This window comes from Protopterus annectens, chromosome 1.part1 (genome assembly GCF_019279795.1).
Source record: "Protopterus annectens isolate FY-2018-M chromosome 1.part1, PAN1.0, whole genome shotgun sequence".
Classification (NCBI taxonomy): domain Eukaryota; kingdom Metazoa; phylum Chordata; order Ceratodontiformes; family Protopteridae; genus Protopterus; species Protopterus annectens.
In genome coordinates, this window is record NC_056726.1 from 520,608,537 (window position 1) to 520,628,416 (window position 19,880).

The following is a 19,880-nucleotide window of genomic DNA, read 5'->3' on the forward strand; positions in this document are numbered from 1 at the left end:
TTTGTAAAGAAGGAAAATAATCGGTCGCTTCAGTGGTCAATGCGTACTGTTCTCATGCCCACCGATATATCCAATGCCCTGACAGTTACAAAAAGTCTTGCAAGAGCAGGGAAAAAACTGTCACTGAAGACTTCCAGGCAGGCAATCGGTAAATGTGTACTTTACAGACAGGACATTGCTTGCTGCTGTAAAATCAGTCATCCTAACCCTCATTAGTGTAATAAATCAAGAAACAGAAAAGAAAGTACAAAGATTTCTTGTGGGCAGTGTGAATTACTGTTGCTACTGCTCACATATGTCTTGTTTCGGCTGTTTGCAAAACAAGACCCATTCCTGAAGATTGGGAGCCTTTGCTCCCATTAACTTCACAGGTAAAAAGGGAGCTAGGTTCCCTCTAGGCAACTGCTCTCTAGTGCTTACTTCAGGTTAACAGAACCTGCCTTCCACAGTCATTGCATTTCCAATCCTGATCCATGGCACACAGAAGACAATGATGATGAAGGAGGAAAAAAAAAGCCACGCTTGATAAAAGTGAAATTTCTGTAAGGAAGTGTGAAGGAGCTTATACTGTACTGTATTATTTGCTTTCCTTCACACTTCCTTACAGAAGTTTCACTTCTACCACGCATGGCGACCGCGTGCATTCTTATTTTATTTACTCACCCTGGCACATATCTGCTTATTTCACTTAGGCTTGCATGGCTCCTTCAGTCCTTCACAACAGCATTTGCTGTACACTAACTCCATTTGCCACTTCCTGGATACCCCCCCCCCCCTCCAAAATGGAGTATGTTGTGCATTGTCTTTTATAGCTTGATTTACACCTAGCAGCACTGGTGGCAGAAAGCAGCCATGCACCCTAAGGATATTGAACTACTTCCCAAGATCAAACTGCAGACTAACATTATCCTGGGATTAACGGGAATCTTTCTTGCAACTTCAGCATATATCTACTGTTACTGGCAACAATCCTCACACAGCTCTTCTTTCTAATCAAACAGCATAATTTTTTAATTCAAATTAACTACCCAAAGTTTATTTTTAAACAAATAAATTAACAAGCATCGGAGCCTCTCGTTACAGTTTTAAGTCATGGTGGGAGAACATGGAACCCAAGAAGGGGAGAGAGTGGTTTTGAAAGAGAGAGAAAGGGGAAGAGTAGAAGGTGTTTGGTTACCCACAATGGCAAGGGAAGGTCAGTTTCAAATTCCAGTGGGAAAAAGGAGATTCAGCTTGACTGAGACAGGCACTGCTGTAACAAGGACAGCACAGTTCTGCAATGAGACAAATCACATGATACTGAGGCAAAGTTGTTACAAAAATGTGTTCAAAAACAGTGGGAGCTGTGTAAAAGATGCTTGCTAAAGATTAGAAATGAATGAGAATCCCAAAATAAAATTAGAACAAGACAATGCTGTTCAAAATAAGATGGCATTATCTAACTCAACAACAGAAACAAGACAGAGAAAAAAGAAAATGAAAATAAAGTTTTTAGTGAACACCTAAAATGATAACGTTATATGATGCCCTACTTATGGCTTTCTTTCTACAAAAGAACTAGAGTGGCTTAATGGAATCTTTCTTTGATTAATGTTTTGCTCTCTGTCCTTCATTCAGATCTGATAGCCAGCCTTTTCCCATGGCTTTCCTATTTTTTTTCTCCAAGCTCACCAAGGGATTTTTAATAGTAAAGCTTCTCCCTAGGGGTTCTACAAGTCCTTGCACCTTGTTGGGGGAAGCAACCATAATGCTTCATCATTCCTTCCAAACTCTAGCGAGCCCTTCAGTATTGAAGTGGATATTTATTACCAGGTCAGCAATGGGATATGTGGGTGAATATACCTGTGCCAATGGATCAACTTCAGGTTAACAGAATAATGGCAAATGCAAATTAAAGAGGTTATATGATATAAGAGTTTAAAAAAAATCTTAACTGTTAAGTGCACTTTTGGAGGCAAATGGCTGCACATTTGTTTTTCCTTGATTCTCCTACATATCAGGGTGCAAAAATGTTAAATTTGAGGCAAACAATATCAAGGCTGTATGACCGAAAACCTATGATGGCCATCTATCATATATGTGTTTGTTCTGGTTTTACAGTCTTTACATTGATATAGGTATACTTAATCTTATTTAAAGATAAAAAATGTGCACGTTTTGCTTGGTAAAATCTAAAGACCAGGTTAGCAGGTAATTCTTTAAGCCCACCTATTAATCTGATTATATCAAAGGTATGTAACTATGTGAATCCACTGGCAGTTTCAGAACAGAGTTAGGGAAGGAAAAACAGAAGGGTATGTGGGGATGTGGTATTGTTTATCCTCCTTTTCCCCTTTAATTTAGTTTGAATGAAAAATAAATAACAGGATAAGACTGGATGTCACACCCTGTAGCTACTATCTGAAGAAAATGATACACTAATTTTTTGCAAAAAAAAAAAAAATTAGTTCACTATTTTTCCACAATTCTAATTTGGTGCATCAAACTTTATTTGGTTTAAGGGTATGCACAGGATTCCAAAGCTGTGATGACTCAAGTATTGTATGGGCTTCCTTCGTGCAATAGCTGAAGCACTACTGTAGGGAATATGGGTGCTCACCATTTAGCAATCCTTCTAGGGTTCATAAGATAAATTTTACTGGAATACATACTTATAATATGCTGACACATCTGTATAATGCCACTCACAATGACTGGTAAAGCACTTTAATTCATGTGTAGAGGCAATACCAGGTATCAAGCTAAGCAGGTTTTTGTTTTCTTTAACTTAACAGTTTTCTGTCAACAAAAGTTATTTATTTAATACTTGTTTACCGGGAAAGTCTGACTGGGACAGAGCCCATTTTCAGCAGAAGCCCGGGAAGAAATGCTCTAGAAGCATGTCTTTGGAATCTGCTACAGAATATCACAGCTCAGTTTCGTCAAGGATTAAGTTATTTGCTATTATTATATGTTTACTTTTAAAAATAAGATTTACTAAAAAAGTACATCCTAGCCATTTTCTCATAAATAATAGAATGGCATAATTTGGGGAGTGACATGAGTAACACCATTAAAAACAGGTACAAGTTAAAATTATCTAACAGTGAAATGATAAGCGTACATCTTTTACTAATAGTGTGTGTGTGTGTGTGTGTGTGTGCGCGCGCACGCATACATCAAAGGGTAAACATCAAAAGTAAGATTTACAAGACGGCTGCACACTGATCAAAAGCTGAACTCTAGCTCTCCCAGTGTAAAAAAAAAGAAACGGAGAGATAAAGGTTAGTAATTCTGCCAGCTTTAGTAAAATTTAATTACTTGCTAGTAAGTACACTGCCTAGATGCCAGTAAAGAAGAAACTTGAGAGAGCTTGAAAGAAAATCAACTAGAAAAGATGAAGAAAAAGCATTGCCTGGGATGAATCCAAGATATATTCAGCAAAAAAAAAAAGTTCAAGCTGATGCAGAGCACGCTAAATACAAGTGTCTATTCAACAAAAAGTGAGCCATCAAGCAGAGGGGAGTCTGTTACTCCTTCTCCTGATAATGAAGTTAATAGAGAGACTTTGCTAGTGAAGCCTTTTTCAATATTCCAAAGGAAAATGCTTGAGAGACAGAAAAAAAAAACAGGAGTTGACTAGAAGAATCAGGAGTACCATGGTCTTGAACTGGAGTCTGTGGTTGGGAGATGGAGACTAACAGCAAGACCAGCAGCACTTAATTTAGTAAATAAATCTGAGACTATAAAGCATTAATCACATTTGTGAAGCATTAATATTAATGTTTAGAAATAAATTAACAGGAGAAAAAGCAAATGTAGGATAAACAATTTTGTTCTTAGTAACTGTATAAAACATTTCATGATATATAGACTGTGTGTTATATACAGTAAAGCAGTCTTGTGTAGTATGTAGTCAAAGGCTATTTTAAATGTGGGGAGTATTTTCAGTTACTGTTGTAAGTGTTAAAGATATTAAAGTAAACCTACACTTTCTTAGTTATAAGAGGATTTACATTATAACAACAGAAGAAAGGCTTGACAAAAGCAAATTTAACGTTCAAGTGTTGTGATCTTGGGCTGCTGAGGTTGGGGTGAGGTGTAAATGTAAACCGATAATATTATCTGTAGAATTAAGATATTTTCTGTTATCTGTACAAGGGTGTGTGTCTACATTAATGCCCTTGGTTTAAGCTATAAACATGTTTTAACTTTATACGTAGGCTTTAAAATAAGAAAAATGATGAGTTACTTACATCTGCAAAGACACACTAACTTGTTTTTTCCATTAACAAATTTTAGTGGGAGTCAAGAAGCCTGTAACTAAATGCAGCTGTATATTCCTTTCTGAGTGAAACTTAAAAAGATTAACTGCTGAGGACTTTCTCCATGGAGACAAACTGTATGCACGTGCAAGCAATTAATCTTAAGAGTTCTGAGTATTACTTGCTAAGGGAAATTCAAAGTTTAAAGTACAATGACAAGTAGTTCAGTGAAAAATAAACAATGGGAAGTGAATAAGAGATGGCAGCCTCAATATTTCTATGTGATTAATAAAACAGTGTATAATTTACTTTTATTTAAAGATGGTCAGTGTACTTTTTCTTTGGGTTAACAATTAATGTGTTTTGAAAGCATATAAGCTTTCACATCAGTGAGAGGAATAGAGAAAAAGACAGGCAATCTTTGCAAGTGGAACCACAGGGCTGTAGCATGCACTTTTGTATGGGTAACCTAAATTTTAGGTTAGGTAATGCAGTTGGTACAGCTGTCAATTTGTGACAGTTGTTCCTACCTTGAGGGTTAAACTTCATTTTTTGAAGGCGTATACAGTTCTGTGTATTTGTTCCAGGTTAATAGGAGATTGCAGTGTTTTGAAAATGTATTTAAGCTTTTGTTTGAGAGTTTTCTTTAAAACAAGAGAGTCTGGGAAAAAAAACGATATGTTCAAATGAAGATAAGAAGAAACAACTGTATAACTGTGTAACACAAAAGTTGGAAATACACATTCAAAAAACTGTGATATGTGGAAAGAACAACAATTTATTATGGCTACACTATCCCTTTTACCTAGGAACATAAATGGCCGAACACTGAATTACATCAGGAAATGCACAGTGCAAACAGCATTGCTGCAGGAGACATATTTGGAAAGAAATGAGTATGTGAATTTGACAACCACAGGACTTCATGATGGACATTTAGCAGAATATCAGGGACAAAGGAAAGTGGGAGGGACTCCAACAGTGACGGAGGAGGAAAAAAGACTAATTGTAGATTTGTAGTAGTAAGGAGCTACTGGCAAGGGAGGAGTATTATGCTGGCATGTACTTATATATCACCAAAAACTGCTACTATGGATCTTAAGAAAAAAATGTAGGGGAAATAATTTGCTTTCAGCAGGGATTATTACTTATAAGGCAGGGACTGGAAGTTGATTTGCAATACTTAGGATGTATCAGGGAATAAAGAAGGGAACATATCACAAAGAGGGGTAGATTTCTGAATACATTTATGAAAATATTTGATATGGAAGATGTCAACAAAGTAGTAGGAGATGGAAAGAATTTACATATTACTCCCTAAGGTGCAATAATTGGGCTAGACCAGATAGAAATTGTATTTCACAGGAACATTTGCATTTAATTGAAAGCTTTTGACACACAGCCAATAATTATTTCAGATTGTGCATCAATAAAAACAACGAAAAATGCAGGTAATGAAGTAAAAATGAGACACCGGTGCTTTCCCACCTATGTTTTAAAAAGAGAGGAATTTAAAGAATGGGTAGTGGAAATTTGATAATTATTAGGGAAGAAAGATATATCTTCAGAAGTTACTGCTAGTTAGTTGGATAAAATAAAAATGGAATTTAAAAATAGGGTTGAAATAACAGGATGCAATTGGTTAAGAAGCAATAGGAATCACTTAGAGGGACTTTGCTTCTCCTTCTCCTGATAATGAAGCTCACAGAGAGACTTTTCCAGTGAAACCATTTCAATATTCCACTTGAAAATGCTTGAGACACAGAAAAAAGGACGGGAGTTGACTAAAGGAATCAGGAATACCATGGACTTGAACTAGAGACTGGGGTTGAGAATAAGGGAAATCTCACAGTACAAGAAGAAGCGCAAATGTACAGTCCTAATGATAAAATAATGGAGCATCTGGATAACTTGCATGAGTTTAGAAATATTGTTGTTAAGCAACTATTTTTTGATAAAAACTCCAGAGGACAAAAACTTTTAGCACAGTGACTGGGGCAGCAGAAAGTCGAAAGGGTTGCTGCTAACTTGGGGAGACAATAACAATAAAAATAACCAAAGATCCTGCAGAGGTTTTAGAGATATTTCAGATATGTTATACATTTTATAAAGCATAGAAATATGGAAATCAATACAGAGCACAACTGGAAATATTTATGGAAGACTTAATTATGTCAAGGTTACAGGTAGAGGATGCTCAAGAAATAACATTTAAGATAAGAGAGGATGAGACAAAAGTGGTGGTATATAATCAGTTTTCAGGAAAGTCTCCAGGTATTCCTGGGGAAGTTTGGAAGCGAGGAAGTAAGAAAGTGATAAAGATTTGGAAGCTTTTGTTTAACAATATTTTAAAAGAAGGAGAAGAACCAGCATCCTGGAGGAAAGCTGTGGTTGCTACAATACATAAAAAAGGTAAAAATTCTGCAAACCCTGTTTCATATATGACCATTTCAATTTTAAACAATGATTAATAAAGTGTTTATGTCTGTAATAGCTAAAAGAATGCAAAGGTGTTGCCAAACCTGATAGATATGGATCAATGCAGTTTTATGGAGAGGAAGCAAACATTTGACAACACTAGCACAACAATGATGATCCAGAGGGAAGCAGAATATAAGAAAATACCACTGCTATTTGTGGGTCTTGATGCAGAGAAAGCATTTGATAGAGTAAGCTGGGATTTTATGAGTAGGGCAATGGAAGCATTTCAATTCCCTGATACAACAAAACTAATCAGGGGAATATGAAGGACCAGAGGCAAGAATTTAGATTACGGTTGGGGTTAGGATTACGGTTAAGATTAACATCAAAATCAGGCTTACTATTATTTTCAGGTTTGGGGTAGGGATTCATAGTCAGCTTAATGGGGTGTCTGAATAGTCTGTTCTATATAGTGAACAAGAGGGACTTGTGTCCCACAATAAATATCATGGAGGTCATTTCTATCTGTGTGTTTTGTGCACTTTTAAACACAGCTAAATCATCACATTTTAGTTTACAACATGGTATTATGCTCTATAATAAAGAAAAACTGCAATAACATGTAATATGTTTCTTTTTGACAATTTTCATTCACTCTACCATTAAATGTTGCTTAATTCCTGCCTTCCTTTAAACCTCACCACTCCTCCTGAACATTATTCTCCATGTACTGTTCCCACAATTTACATTTAATTCTATGAAATTTGCTCCTTCCCTTTTCTAAAGATCCAGCCCCCATTTCTTGTTTCTCCTTTACAATATACATAATTTCCTTGATGTTGGGAATAGATTTTGATTTCCATTTTCTAGAAACTGCTTTCTTTGTGCAGCCAATCACATTAAACTTAGTAAGGTCTTACTATGCCTAGGCAATACAGATCACCATAACCCAGTTCAAAAGAATCATTTCCTGTGTTTCAACCATTCATTCCCCTGACATTTCTGCCAAATTATTCTTTAGGGATTTTTTTTAAATCTGCCAACTCATTACATTTCCCCCAAAAATATCTTTTTGATAACATCCCTCTTTCTCATCACACCTTTAGCATTTGCTATCTGAGGAAAACATCTATGAAGTCTACTTAGGGTATAAAAATACGTATGCAAATACTTCCTTGCAAAATCCTAAACCTTCAGGACTTTGTTGTAAACTCAGGAGCCTTATACATTTCTTCCCATTGTTCCTTTGTTAGTTGCCCATCCATTCTCTTTACTCAATCTTTCCTACTCTCCTTCAACTTTTTTAATTATCATGTAATACTTTATATGCCTACCAATTCTCTCTTTTCAACAGCAGCTTCTATTCTAGACTCAACTAAAAACTCTACCAGAGCTGGTCTTTCATTCAGCACTCCCCTATTCATTTCTCTTTGCCTTTAAACTGTTTATCAAGCCCTGACAGAGAACCCAGATTCTACGCTGCAGTCCAAACTTCTGTTTAGACCCATCCCAGTCTGTTTGCTCTTTCTCTTTTCTAAAGATCTCACCCCATTTCATGAGTTATTTGCTCCAACTACCTTGATTCCTTTGCTAATTTTCTCCAGTAAATTTCACCTCCATACGCATCTTCTCTTTCCCAAGTTGAAGACAAACCTACTGGTAAAATCTCCCTTCTTCAATCTTTCACTGAATTAGTTTTCAGAATATTTTCTGCTGTTTTATAAGTATGATATCCCCCATGATTATTTCCTTAAGGACACGCAGTCAACATCTTACTCTCTCTCTCTCTTTATATCTCGAACTAGCTGCAAAAGAAAATGCCTACTTCATCATCTCTTTTCATTTTGACTTGTAACTTTCTGCTTGAGTTATACACATGAGCCTTACTTATCAATAATTGGCTTAGTTTTGGTATCATTTAAAGCAGGTCTAATATTTGTCAGCCTGGGAGAGATGGCCAACATCTGTCCCCTCTACGATTTCAGTTATTGGCAAAGAGATTGTCTGCCCCAAAAGTAGCTTTTTTTTTTTTTAGAAGTGGCCAACACGATAAACCTACCAACATAATGAATCAAGCAAAAGAAAAAATGAAGGTATTACCAATTAATGCTAGGACCTAAAACAAGAACCTCTACTCCCTACATGCCTTTGTTACCCTGGAGGATGTAGGCATCTTTGTAGTGACTGAGCCATGGTTTAAAACAGTGAAGAACACTCTGATGTGCTGGGCTGTAATGCCTTCCACATGTTTAGAACAGGAGGGGTCCTGACACTATCCCTGGATCTTAAATAGTATGAAGCATGATTCAGCCACTCCCCTATCAACAATGTTCAACCTCGGTCTAAATACAGGGTTTTGTACAAAGTGAATACAGAACATAAACAGTAATTCCACTGCATAAGGAAGGACCTTCCACAGATCCAGGCAATTACAGACCCATATCCAAAGCCATGTAAAGACCTATCATGGAACAAATAAATAAGGACATAAGGAACCTCCAAACACTGGACCAGTCGATGCTTGGGTTCATCAAGCGCAGGTCATGCTTACTCAACTTGGTGGACTTTTTTCAAAAGTTAACCAAAGCAATGGATGAAAATGCTACACAGTCAATACCTCTACCTGGCCAAAATATATGACACAATTCCCCCACTCAGGCATAGTAGAAAAGCTAAATAAACTGCAAAAATACCCCAATGTCACCCAGTGGATTGCCAATACAGGACAGAGGAGATCAAAACAGGGGAAGCTAGGATCTTTCCTGCCTGGCATATCTTTCTCTGAAGTAAAAGCAAATACCAAAGGCCTCTGGCTAAGTTTACAGATGACTGTAAGTTGGGAACAGCCAAAATCATGGACTGAAAGGAAATGCCAAAAATGCATCACCATATCCTTTGGGAAGTCAACTACCAAAGGGAACTACCACACTGACATTACTCCCCTAAGAGTTGTTGGGGATTTGGGAACTTATGTGGATGATGAATTAACGTTCGACCAACATGTGCCCACTATCACAAGAAGGTCCTTCTATACTGCACAGCTTATAAACAAAGGGATTGTGTCACGATCTAGAGATGTCATTGCCTCCCTTTACTCAGCCCTCATTAGGCCAATTATGGAGTATAATGCCCTCACTGGCATGTATCTATCCAGGCACATACAATAACTGAAATGCCTACACCTTACTTAAAGGATATAAGGCATAAACAAGATGTCCTATATGGACTGACTCAAGGCCCTCTTGTCACTATACTCTGGATACTATACACTACTAAGAGGATTAGTATCTGGCATACAAAACATTCTTCAAACCAATACTGATGGTCCTACTGCACACCAGTAAGTCAAATGGCATCAGAAATACTCAAGTCTAGGAATCTAAACCTCTTCTGCAACATCAACAGAATGGTTTGGACAGAAAAGTATATCTTGCAGAGGATACCACTGCTTTGGAACAGACTCCCTTATCAATGTAAAATAAAGCTCATACCTGTCCATGTTAAAGCACAACTTGGATCTATGGATGTGTAATAGAAAATGTTTGCCAGGACTGCCCCTGCACTACTAGTGGGAGCCTGCTTTACCCCACACATGGGACTCCTCAAATTATCTATGGTATGGTCCCAGCCACTCTTACTAGGGGTAACATATGATTGTTATGGATCTAAACATTTTACATGAGCAAATACTGCACCTGCAAATAAAACAAATACAACAGAAAAAAACAGTATGAACAAGACATTTCTGTACTTCAAAAGGAGGAAGAAGACTTAGACAAACTAATGAAAATGGAAGAAACTAAACCAAAGAAAACTGTTCACAGACTGCATATACTCAAATGTTGTGCATGTTGTCAAGATAAGAAAATGCTGCCAGACCACACAGGGCTATATCACTGGAGGTCAGGGTTAAGAAACCAGACCGGCAATGGGGTGTTACTTTGAAGCTCATATTGTAGTAGTGACTAGACAACTCAGAGAACAAGTCCATCTAAGATGAACGCATTTGTCCTGGTGACCATACTTAATAATGGGAACTTAGGAATAAGGAATGAGAAGAGTGTGGTGCCTTGAAATTCTGTCCCTCAGGTAAGCTCAGTAAGCACCAACATGGCCTGGGGAGATGTGGTCTCATGCACACACACACACACACACACACACACACACACACACACACACACACACACACACACACACACACACACACACACGTGCATGCGCAAAGACATCTGACTGCATCACAACTGTCCGAATAATGGTTGAAAGTTCATATTTTTACATGACTGAAACACCATTTAGTGGAATTATAGACAGAACAGATAAAACATCATACTGTCAGAAGCTCCAAAATGAAAATATTAAAAGGGGTCCTTGCAGGGCGGCTGCTGTAGTCAGCTGGAAAACAGACTTAAATCAAGAGGCCTATAGAGTGGAAGGGATGTCCACTATAAACAAATTCTAATGTCTATAGAGAGCAAGGTGAGAAGTGGTTGGGAAAGGCAGCCTCACTGTGAATAGTCTGTGGTGAGTAGCCTGGACATGTAAATAACAAACAGCAAAAGTTAAGAGGGATTGCCTGTGATCAACACATCCAGAAAAAATAGCAGAACTGGAGAGCTTTACGTCTGAAATTATAAAACAAGTCCTGTGACCTTCAAATTTATTTGATTAGCATGAATATCGTACAGAAATTTTACAGAAATAATTTGATTTTCAAGTGTGTAATAAAGGAACATATTTTGACTGTAATGAAAACTGTTTATGTCGGAAGCATGCCAAAACTGCATCTTCTGTTTGTTCCAACGGCCTCCAGTGTAATATAAACACACACACACACACACACACACACACGGAAAAATCTAAATTATATGACATTTGGCTGAATATCCATCTGATTGTATCATAACAGACTGAAAAATGGTTGAAAGCTCATATATGTTCACAACACTGAAACATCATTTACTGGAATTACAAATAGTTAAAACATCATACAGTAGGAGTCTCGATTATCCAAACTAATTGGGACCTAGGGTAGTTTGGATAATCAAACATACATTGAACCAGATAAAAAGAAACTTCTAAAATCTTGTTTTTTTCTGCACGCAGGGAATACACTTTTCAGCCATTCAGCGATTCCAGTGGACAATACAGAATATTTTTCACACGAGCTGGCTAAAGCTCAAAAAACATGCATAAGCATATATATATATATATATATATATATATATATATATATATATATATATATATATATATAAAACGTTTACGTATTCAGACTTTATTAAGTCATATTAAGACTGCGTTCGGATAATTGACATGTCAGATAATCGACTCTCTACTGTACAGCTAGAAGCACCAAAGGGAAAAATATTAAAAACAAAAGAAAGATTATGGAGGGGCAGTTTCCTCTGTATCCCCCCCTACATCCCCATTATTAGACAGTAATTCCACTGTGACGCAAACACAGATAACAGAACTGAAACTGCTATCAGAATGCTGGTGATACTGAGTTTCACTAAAAGACAGCCAAGCTGCATTATAAAATGGACATTTACACATGAATTCACTCTTCATAAAATAAGTCCATCTAAAAACTGTGGCTGGTCTCCTAGTGTGCTATTACTCACTACAGTACACATTTGGTTTGAATGCAGGATATTTCTGGAAAATGTGGGAGTGGAGGAATTAAAGAAGTACAAAAGATGTATAAGGAGATTCAGGTAGGTAGCTGAAAAAGGGAATATTTAAGACTGGTCTAAAGAAATACTTTAGAGAGAGGCTGGTGGGTCATGACAGCAAACTGCCTGAGAAGTGGTAAAGTTCAGGTGAGGAGAAGTTGTTTAAGGATGCATGTGACAGAAGAAAGACGATATGACACAGGGAAATGGAAAAGGCAAGTGTATATGGATAGGCTAGATGTGACACGGGTGGACTTGACAGTTCACAGGTCTTCTGTAAGCATTTTTTCAAATTCTACAAATCTCACACAAATACACACACGTGTACAAAACATGTTGAAGGCACTAGTTCAACCATGTCAGCAGAGGATTCAGAAAAGCTTGGAGCACAGCTACTGGAGGACAGAAGGAAGGGGCGAATATACAACAAAATGTTGAAATAAATGAATAGACTCTAGGGGCCAGTTTTCTTATTTCATGGGTGGATTTGAATATATACCTTTATTATCTGCAATGTCACAATGATTCATTGCGCCTACATTCACTGCAAAATAGCACAGCTTCTTTTTAAAGTAGGTTTGTTTAGCTTTCATCTACATAACTTAGCATGCATATATTTTTAACAGTATTCCTGGGTACTAACACTGTCCACTGTGTAAGGTATCTTTTTTGATTACATGAAGGACTTCTGTCATTGGATTTAGCTGCTGCAAAGTAAGCACATAGTTAAAGGTATCTAAACTTACCTGAGGAACAAAGCTCTGTGCAGTTTTGCATCTTTATCACCACAAGACTTTGCCCTTCCTTTACACATGAAAGGATCCACACTTAAATCCGTATCAGGAGAAACAGAGCCATATTCACTGCTACTGCTAGTGTCCTCCACAACTACAGGAACAGGAAGTGAGATACTCCGAAGGTACTCTGTCAGAAAATGGTGAACGCAGTTAAAAACCTTTAAAAATGCTGATCACAACAATGTGCTATAAAATTAAAACCACAAGCAGTGTTTTTAATAAATATTTTCTGTACTAGAACACAGCATATATTTTAAACTTTCAATGCTGCACTACTTCAGCATTTATTACCAAAGCCAATCTACAGGGTTTGCACAGTAAACTTCATAAACTTCAAAATACGTACATAAAAATAAATTCATACTGTACAATAAAGTAATGCATTGTATATGTTAAAACTGTTAAGTTTAGCAGAAGCATATGAACCAACAAAGAATGCAACTGAGCACCTTGACAAACGATCTTTACAACTGTTGCCACCCAAGGCCATTTTATTATCTTTTTTTCCTTTACGATTCAGTATGGATATCCTATGATATTTGTGGCACCAATTCAATAGGCATTAAGATTTGGAAAAATTATCTAATGTTCTTCATCTGTATGTAATGACACTATAGGAGCTGGCAGGCATATGCAGCATGTGCTGTTGGGTACAGTTTCTCTGAAGCAGAGACATCAAGGGATTGAATGTTTGAAACCAGGTGGTGATCAGAATGCCTCAAATGTACTGCAAATAGTTTTTCTTAGAAAATGGCCATTCCTGATGTCATTGTTGAAACATCAGGAATAAAACCAATATTTCTGCATAAAGCACGGTGAACACTACATATAGCAGAGACTCTTGACAGAGTCAAATCATACTGCTATTTAGCTCCTTACTGCCTCCATATTCCTGCCAGTAAATCAGTACCTCTAACAGACACAGTATGACAAATTGTCAAAAGAGGTGTTATATCATTGGAGGTTACTAGGCTAATGGCTCCAGTGCCCTTGCAAGCCTAACCAATCCAGCCCATGTTCCCAAGTGTGTCTGGTTCAAGAAGGCACTAAAATCAGCACCTTTTGCCCCTTGTCCTAGGTTATGACACAGAGTAAAGTGACAATGATTTCAGTCTGTCCGCATAAGACAGATCTTGAAGACCATGAATTGTCTTCATAAGGAACCTTTATGGTCTCTCCAATTACTGCAGGTGTTTGGAAAGGAACATACCAAAGGGAGTGTTGTACTCTATTATTGGCCTAATGAGGGAAAAGTACAGGGGGTTATAGCCTCTTTTTTTCCAGGAGGCAATGCCCTTGCTTATGAGATGAGCAATATAAAATGCCCTTCTTACCACTGTGGAGACATGGTGATCGAAGTTAAGGTTGCTGTCAACCTGTGTGCCCAGATCTCTCACCACTGACTGTGTGATTAGGGTATTGCTATTGATGTGGCAGTTTGCAGGAACATCACCATTGCTGAAGGGGATGATAATGCAATTTTTTTGCATTACATTTAAGACCATGACTTTAGCACCAGTCATTAGTCTGCATAAGACCTTCTTGCAGGATGCTGATATCGCTTGGGGTTTCAACGCTTGCTCCCAGTTTGCAGTCATTAGCAAACTTTGTCAGCCACATTCCTTTAGTTTTAACCTATACGTCAGAGAAGTAGATTCGGAACAGTAGGGGTCCCAGAACCGATCCTTGTGGAACACCACTGGTTATGGGTCTGCTGGAGAAGGTGGAATCCCCTATTTTGACTGCATGAGTTCTATCAGTGAGCCAGTTTGCAACCCACCTGACAATATGTGGGTTAATACTCAGCTGGGTGAGTTTATCAATGATGCCTGAGTAGGGGATTGTGTCAAAGGCTTTGGCTAGGTCTAGGTAGGCCATATCCACAGATTTGCCCTAGTCTAGGGCTTTGGTGACTGTCTAGAAGTCCACCATGTTTAACAGGCATGATCCCCTCCCCTTGATGAAGCCAAAATGGGTGGGGTCGAGCATTTGGAGATTTCCTATATCTCTGTTAATAAGGTCTCTCCCTTTTTTAATTTCTCCATATGTTTTGGGTTTCTAATGCCATGATGGGAATAGACCCCATTCCTAAGTCAAAGTACGATTAAAGTTATGAAATTAGTATTGCTTCACTCTGTCAGCCAAAAGTGCTCTTCACAGCACCAGCAATGTGCCCAGTAATGACGACTCCTGTAATTCGTATGGGGTTACGTGGATGCGTAGCATATCTAAATATGATTGTAGACTCTTTTTATAGGACCCGTTGCTCCTACAACTATAGGAACTATCGGAACTATCAGAGTTTCCTTCTTCCACAATGTTCTAGTTTCCGCTTGCAGATTCTGATATTTTATGACTTAATGTCTCTGTACGCAGGACACTGTAGTCACTGGGTATGGCGATTTCAATGATCAATGCTACTTTTTGTCTTCTATTCCTGGACCACTATATCTGGTTTTCTAGCATCTGTCTTTTGAACTGTTGGCAATGGACGATCACATGTGATATAGACCATCATTTTCTATGATGCTTTGTGGCTTATGTTTCCAGCGTTTCTCAGCCACTTCAACATCATAATGTTTGCATAATCCCCAGTGCAGCAGTCTTGCCACATTATTATGCCTTTAAGTATACAGTCCTTCTGCCATCAAGGCAGATCTGCCAGATGTAATTTCTATGTAAATATATACTTTCCTTGTAAAAAAAAATTGTGTGTATATTGCTTTGTGTATGTATTCGATTTTGTTTCTTTAACGTGCTCTCTGACAACTTGTCTGTAATTCTTTCAACTCATATATTTTTATATACTGTAAATTGTTGTGAACAGAGCTTTTCTCCTTGGGTCTTCACTGAAAATGGGCCGCAAGACCAGCTGGACCAACCCGGTTAACAAATGTCAATAAATAAATAAATTAGAATGTCAGAACCAGCAACTAGGTGTACGACAGTTTCCAACTCTGTTTTACAAAACCTACATTTGTCTGACCCTCCCACATATTCACTGGACTTTGTAAACCAACGTGTACATACCCCACTATCTTGTGCCAATATTAACCTTTCATCTCTTGGCTTGAATTCACCTCTCCTTAACTATTCCTGCATTCGTTCCTGATCAACATGAGGTTCTTTCAGAAGTTTTCTATACTTGCAACTATATTTATGCATTTTCCACATTTCTTGCCTTTTCATCTGATGCTTCACCTTGTATTCTTTCTTTTGTTTTTTGGCACATTCATTTGCTGCCTGATTTTTATCTACTTCTGGTTTGATGTCCATTCCTGCTTGATGGCGATATGCTTCTGCTAAGTTAAGCAGGGAAGTCATCAGATTAATTCCCTCATGTTTCAAAACTTTCACTACGTTTGGGTCTCTTGAGGTCAGCAGATATGTGTGGAGTCCCACGATTACAGATCTATGCATGTAATCAATTTCTAGGAGGCACATCCCTCCTTTGGAACAGGAAATATATAATCTTGGTTTGCACTGATTTTTATAAATCATTTGGTGAGCATGAAGCATCCTTCTTGTTTTAATATCTAATTTATCCAACACATTTTGGGGCAAATCAATCACTCCAGAACTGTAAGTTAGGACAGGAAGTTTTCCTGCTTTAAAAGATGCTTTTGCACATTTATCAAGGCCAAATGACATTCTAATATCATCTGAAAAAGTTTTGACAACCTGCAGCTGTGCTTTCAGTTCCTCATCTAAGGTCCATGATGATTTTTTCCATGGCCTTTCAGATAAGGCTGGTCAGGTTAATGGGTCTATAGTTCCAAGGGTCTCCAGATGCGCCCCCTTTGTGCAAAGGGATAATGGTAACCATTTTCCATTCCACTGGGATGAAGCCAGTGCTTGGGCTGTGATTGAAAAGAGTGCTCAATGGTGATGCTAATTATTGTGTTATTCCATACAGAGCACAGCCCAGGATGTTGTCTGGTCCCATAGAGGCTGTGTTTTTGGCCTTGGAGAGGACATTTAAGACCTGTTCCTGGGAGATACAAGGTGGGGACAGATGTTTGGGACGCTTTGGGGTATATGTGGAGGGGAGTGAAGTTTTCAATGAACCTGTCAGCCAGCATGATTGCTATATCCACAGGTTCTATATACAGTGGATATAAAAAGTGTACTCACCCCTGTTAAAAATGCCAGTTTTTTGTGATATAAAAAATGAGACCACAATAAATCATTTCAAAAATTTTCCCACCTTTAATATGACCTATAATCTGTATAATTCAATTTAAAAACAAACAAATCTGTTAGGGGAAAACATAAAAAAAACATACAATAAGCTGTTTGCATAAGTGTGCACACCCTTAAACTAATACATTGCTGGAGCACCTTTTGATTTAATTACAGCATTCAGTCTTCTTGGGGAGGAGTCCATCAGCATGGCACATCTTGACTTGGCAATATATGTCAACTGCTCCTTGATAAAGCGCTCCAAATCTGTCAGATTGCAAGGGCATCTCTTGTGCACAGCCCTCTTCAGATCATCTCACAGATTTTCTATTGGAATGAAATCCGGACTCTGGCTGAGCCATTCCAAAACTTTAATTTTCTTTGGTGAAGCCATTCTTTTGTTGATTTGGATTATGCTTGGGGTCACTGGCATGTGGAAATGTGAAATTCTTCTTCATCTTCAGCTTTCTAGCAGATGCCTGTAGGTTTTGGGCCAAAAGTGACTAGCAATTTGGAACTGTTCATAATTCCCTCCACCATGACTAAAGCCCCAGTTCCAGCTGAAGAAAAGCGACCCCAAAACATGATACTGCCATCACCATGCTTCACCGTGGGGATGGTGTTCTTTTGGTGATGCAAAGTGTTGTTTTGGCGCCAAATGTACCTTTTGGAACTGTGGCCAAAAGGTTCAACATTGGTCTCATCAGACCATAACACACTTTCTCACATGCTTTTGGGAGACCTGATGTATTGTTTTGCAAATTTTAGCCAGGCCTGGATCTTTTTCCTGTGTAAGAAAAGGCTTCTGTCTTACAACTCTACACCACAGTCCAGACATATGGAGAATATGGGAGATTATTGTCACATGTAGTACATAACCAGTACTTGCCAGAAATCCCTGCAGCTCCTTCAATGTTGGTCTCCTGGCAGCCTCCCAGACCTGTTTTTGTCTTGTCTTTTCATCAATTTTGAAAGGATGTCCAGTTCTTTGCAACATCACTATTGTCCCATATTTTCTCTACTTTTTGATGACTGTATTCACTGTGTGCCATGGTATATCCAATGCTGTTGAAATTTTTTTGTACTGTTCTCCAGACTGATACCTTGCAACAATGAGATCCCTTTGCTGATTTGTAAGCTCTCTGCAAACCATGGCTTTTGCTGTAGCAGGCAACTGAGTAAATGTCAGGAAAATCCTATTAGGACAGCTGAACTTCATTTGAGGTTAGTCAGAGTTTCTCTAATTGATGGCAGGTGTGTACCTAAGAAGACTGAATTCTGTAATTAAATCCAAAGGTGCTTCAACAATGTATTAGTTTAAGGGTGTGCACACTTATCCAACCAGCTTATTTTATGTTTTTTATTTTTCATATTTTTCCCCTAACAAATTTGTTTTTCCGTTGAACTGTACAGGTTATAGGTCACAAAAGGTGGGAAAAGTTTTAAAATGATTTATTGTGGTCTCATTTTTTATATCACAAAAACCTGGCATTTTAACAGGTATGTGTACACTTTTAATATCGACTATATGTACTACCATTACATATAAGTTTAATGCAAATCTGGGCCTTACCTTTGAGGTTACGGCTGTAACTATATCCTTAGTTAGGAAAGTTAATTTGGATTCGTAGTTAGCTTTGGAGGACTTCACTAGGAGTTTTATTTGCTTACTTAAGTTCAGGAGTGAGTGTTTTCAGTTTTGAGACCATTCCTGTTCTTAAACAGCAATTTCTTTCCTATTGTATAGCCTATTAATGGCAGTTGTCCACCATACAGGTTAGTTTTTAAGGCAGAGTCAATACAATTGTACATATGCTTGTATAAAGCATTGGCGTATAACAGCATAGGTGTCTGTTCCATCAGTGGGGGGAGGGGCTATGAAGCTATTTATGCTATCACGTAAGAGGCTGTAATTGGTCTTGGAGAAGTTTTTTAGTTTAGTTGTTACTTGGGGGGGGGGGGTGTCTTGTGTTATAGTTAATTCTAGAGAGACTGATTCATGGCCAGTTCTCACCAGGGATGGCCACACACTGGGGGTGGTACAGCAGTCTCCGATGTTGGTGAGCACCAGGTCCACAACGTTTGAGCCCCTTTTGGGTGTGTCATCCAAGTGGTCCAGGGTACTGGAGTTAACGAAGTCCAGGAACATTTGGGCAAGTGAGTTAAAACACATATAATTTACCCAGACTATGGATGAGTAATTAAAGTCACCCAAAACCAGGGTGTTTGGTTGTATCTAGATTGACTCAAGCAGATCCAAGTAGGCTGAGTGGATGTACTGATTCATGGAGGGGGTCCTAGAGCTGGCAATGACCTGAAGAAGGGAATTACCTACAGCCAACTGCACCTGAAGTAATTCAAAAGAATCGTGCTGTTCAACCAATCTAGAGGTGTATTTATTTTTAATGAATATTGATTATAGGTTCATAGGTTGGTACTAGGTAAACAAACTTAGGGCCTATACAAGCCTAGCCATAACAATTCCCTGGCTATTTCTTCCCACAGTATTTACTTCTCTGGACCCCTGTCTAATAGGGTAACTGATGTGATCCTGGGGG

At 38.1% G+C, this 19,880-nt stretch overlaps 1 protein-coding gene across 1 annotated transcript in view; it reads right to left on the reverse strand.

Annotated features, from left to right (window-relative positions):
- The window catches only part of MAP3K5 (mitogen-activated protein kinase kinase kinase 5), a 2,923,819-nt gene that overhangs the window by 233,648 nt on the left and 2,670,291 nt on the right, over window positions 1-19,880 (reverse strand). The window contains exon 22 of the mRNA XM_044087116.1: window positions 13,090-13,267. Coding sequence (XP_043943051.1) covers window positions 13,090-13,267 — 178 coding nt within the window. The remainder of the gene's footprint in view (window positions 1-13,089; window positions 13,268-19,880) is intronic.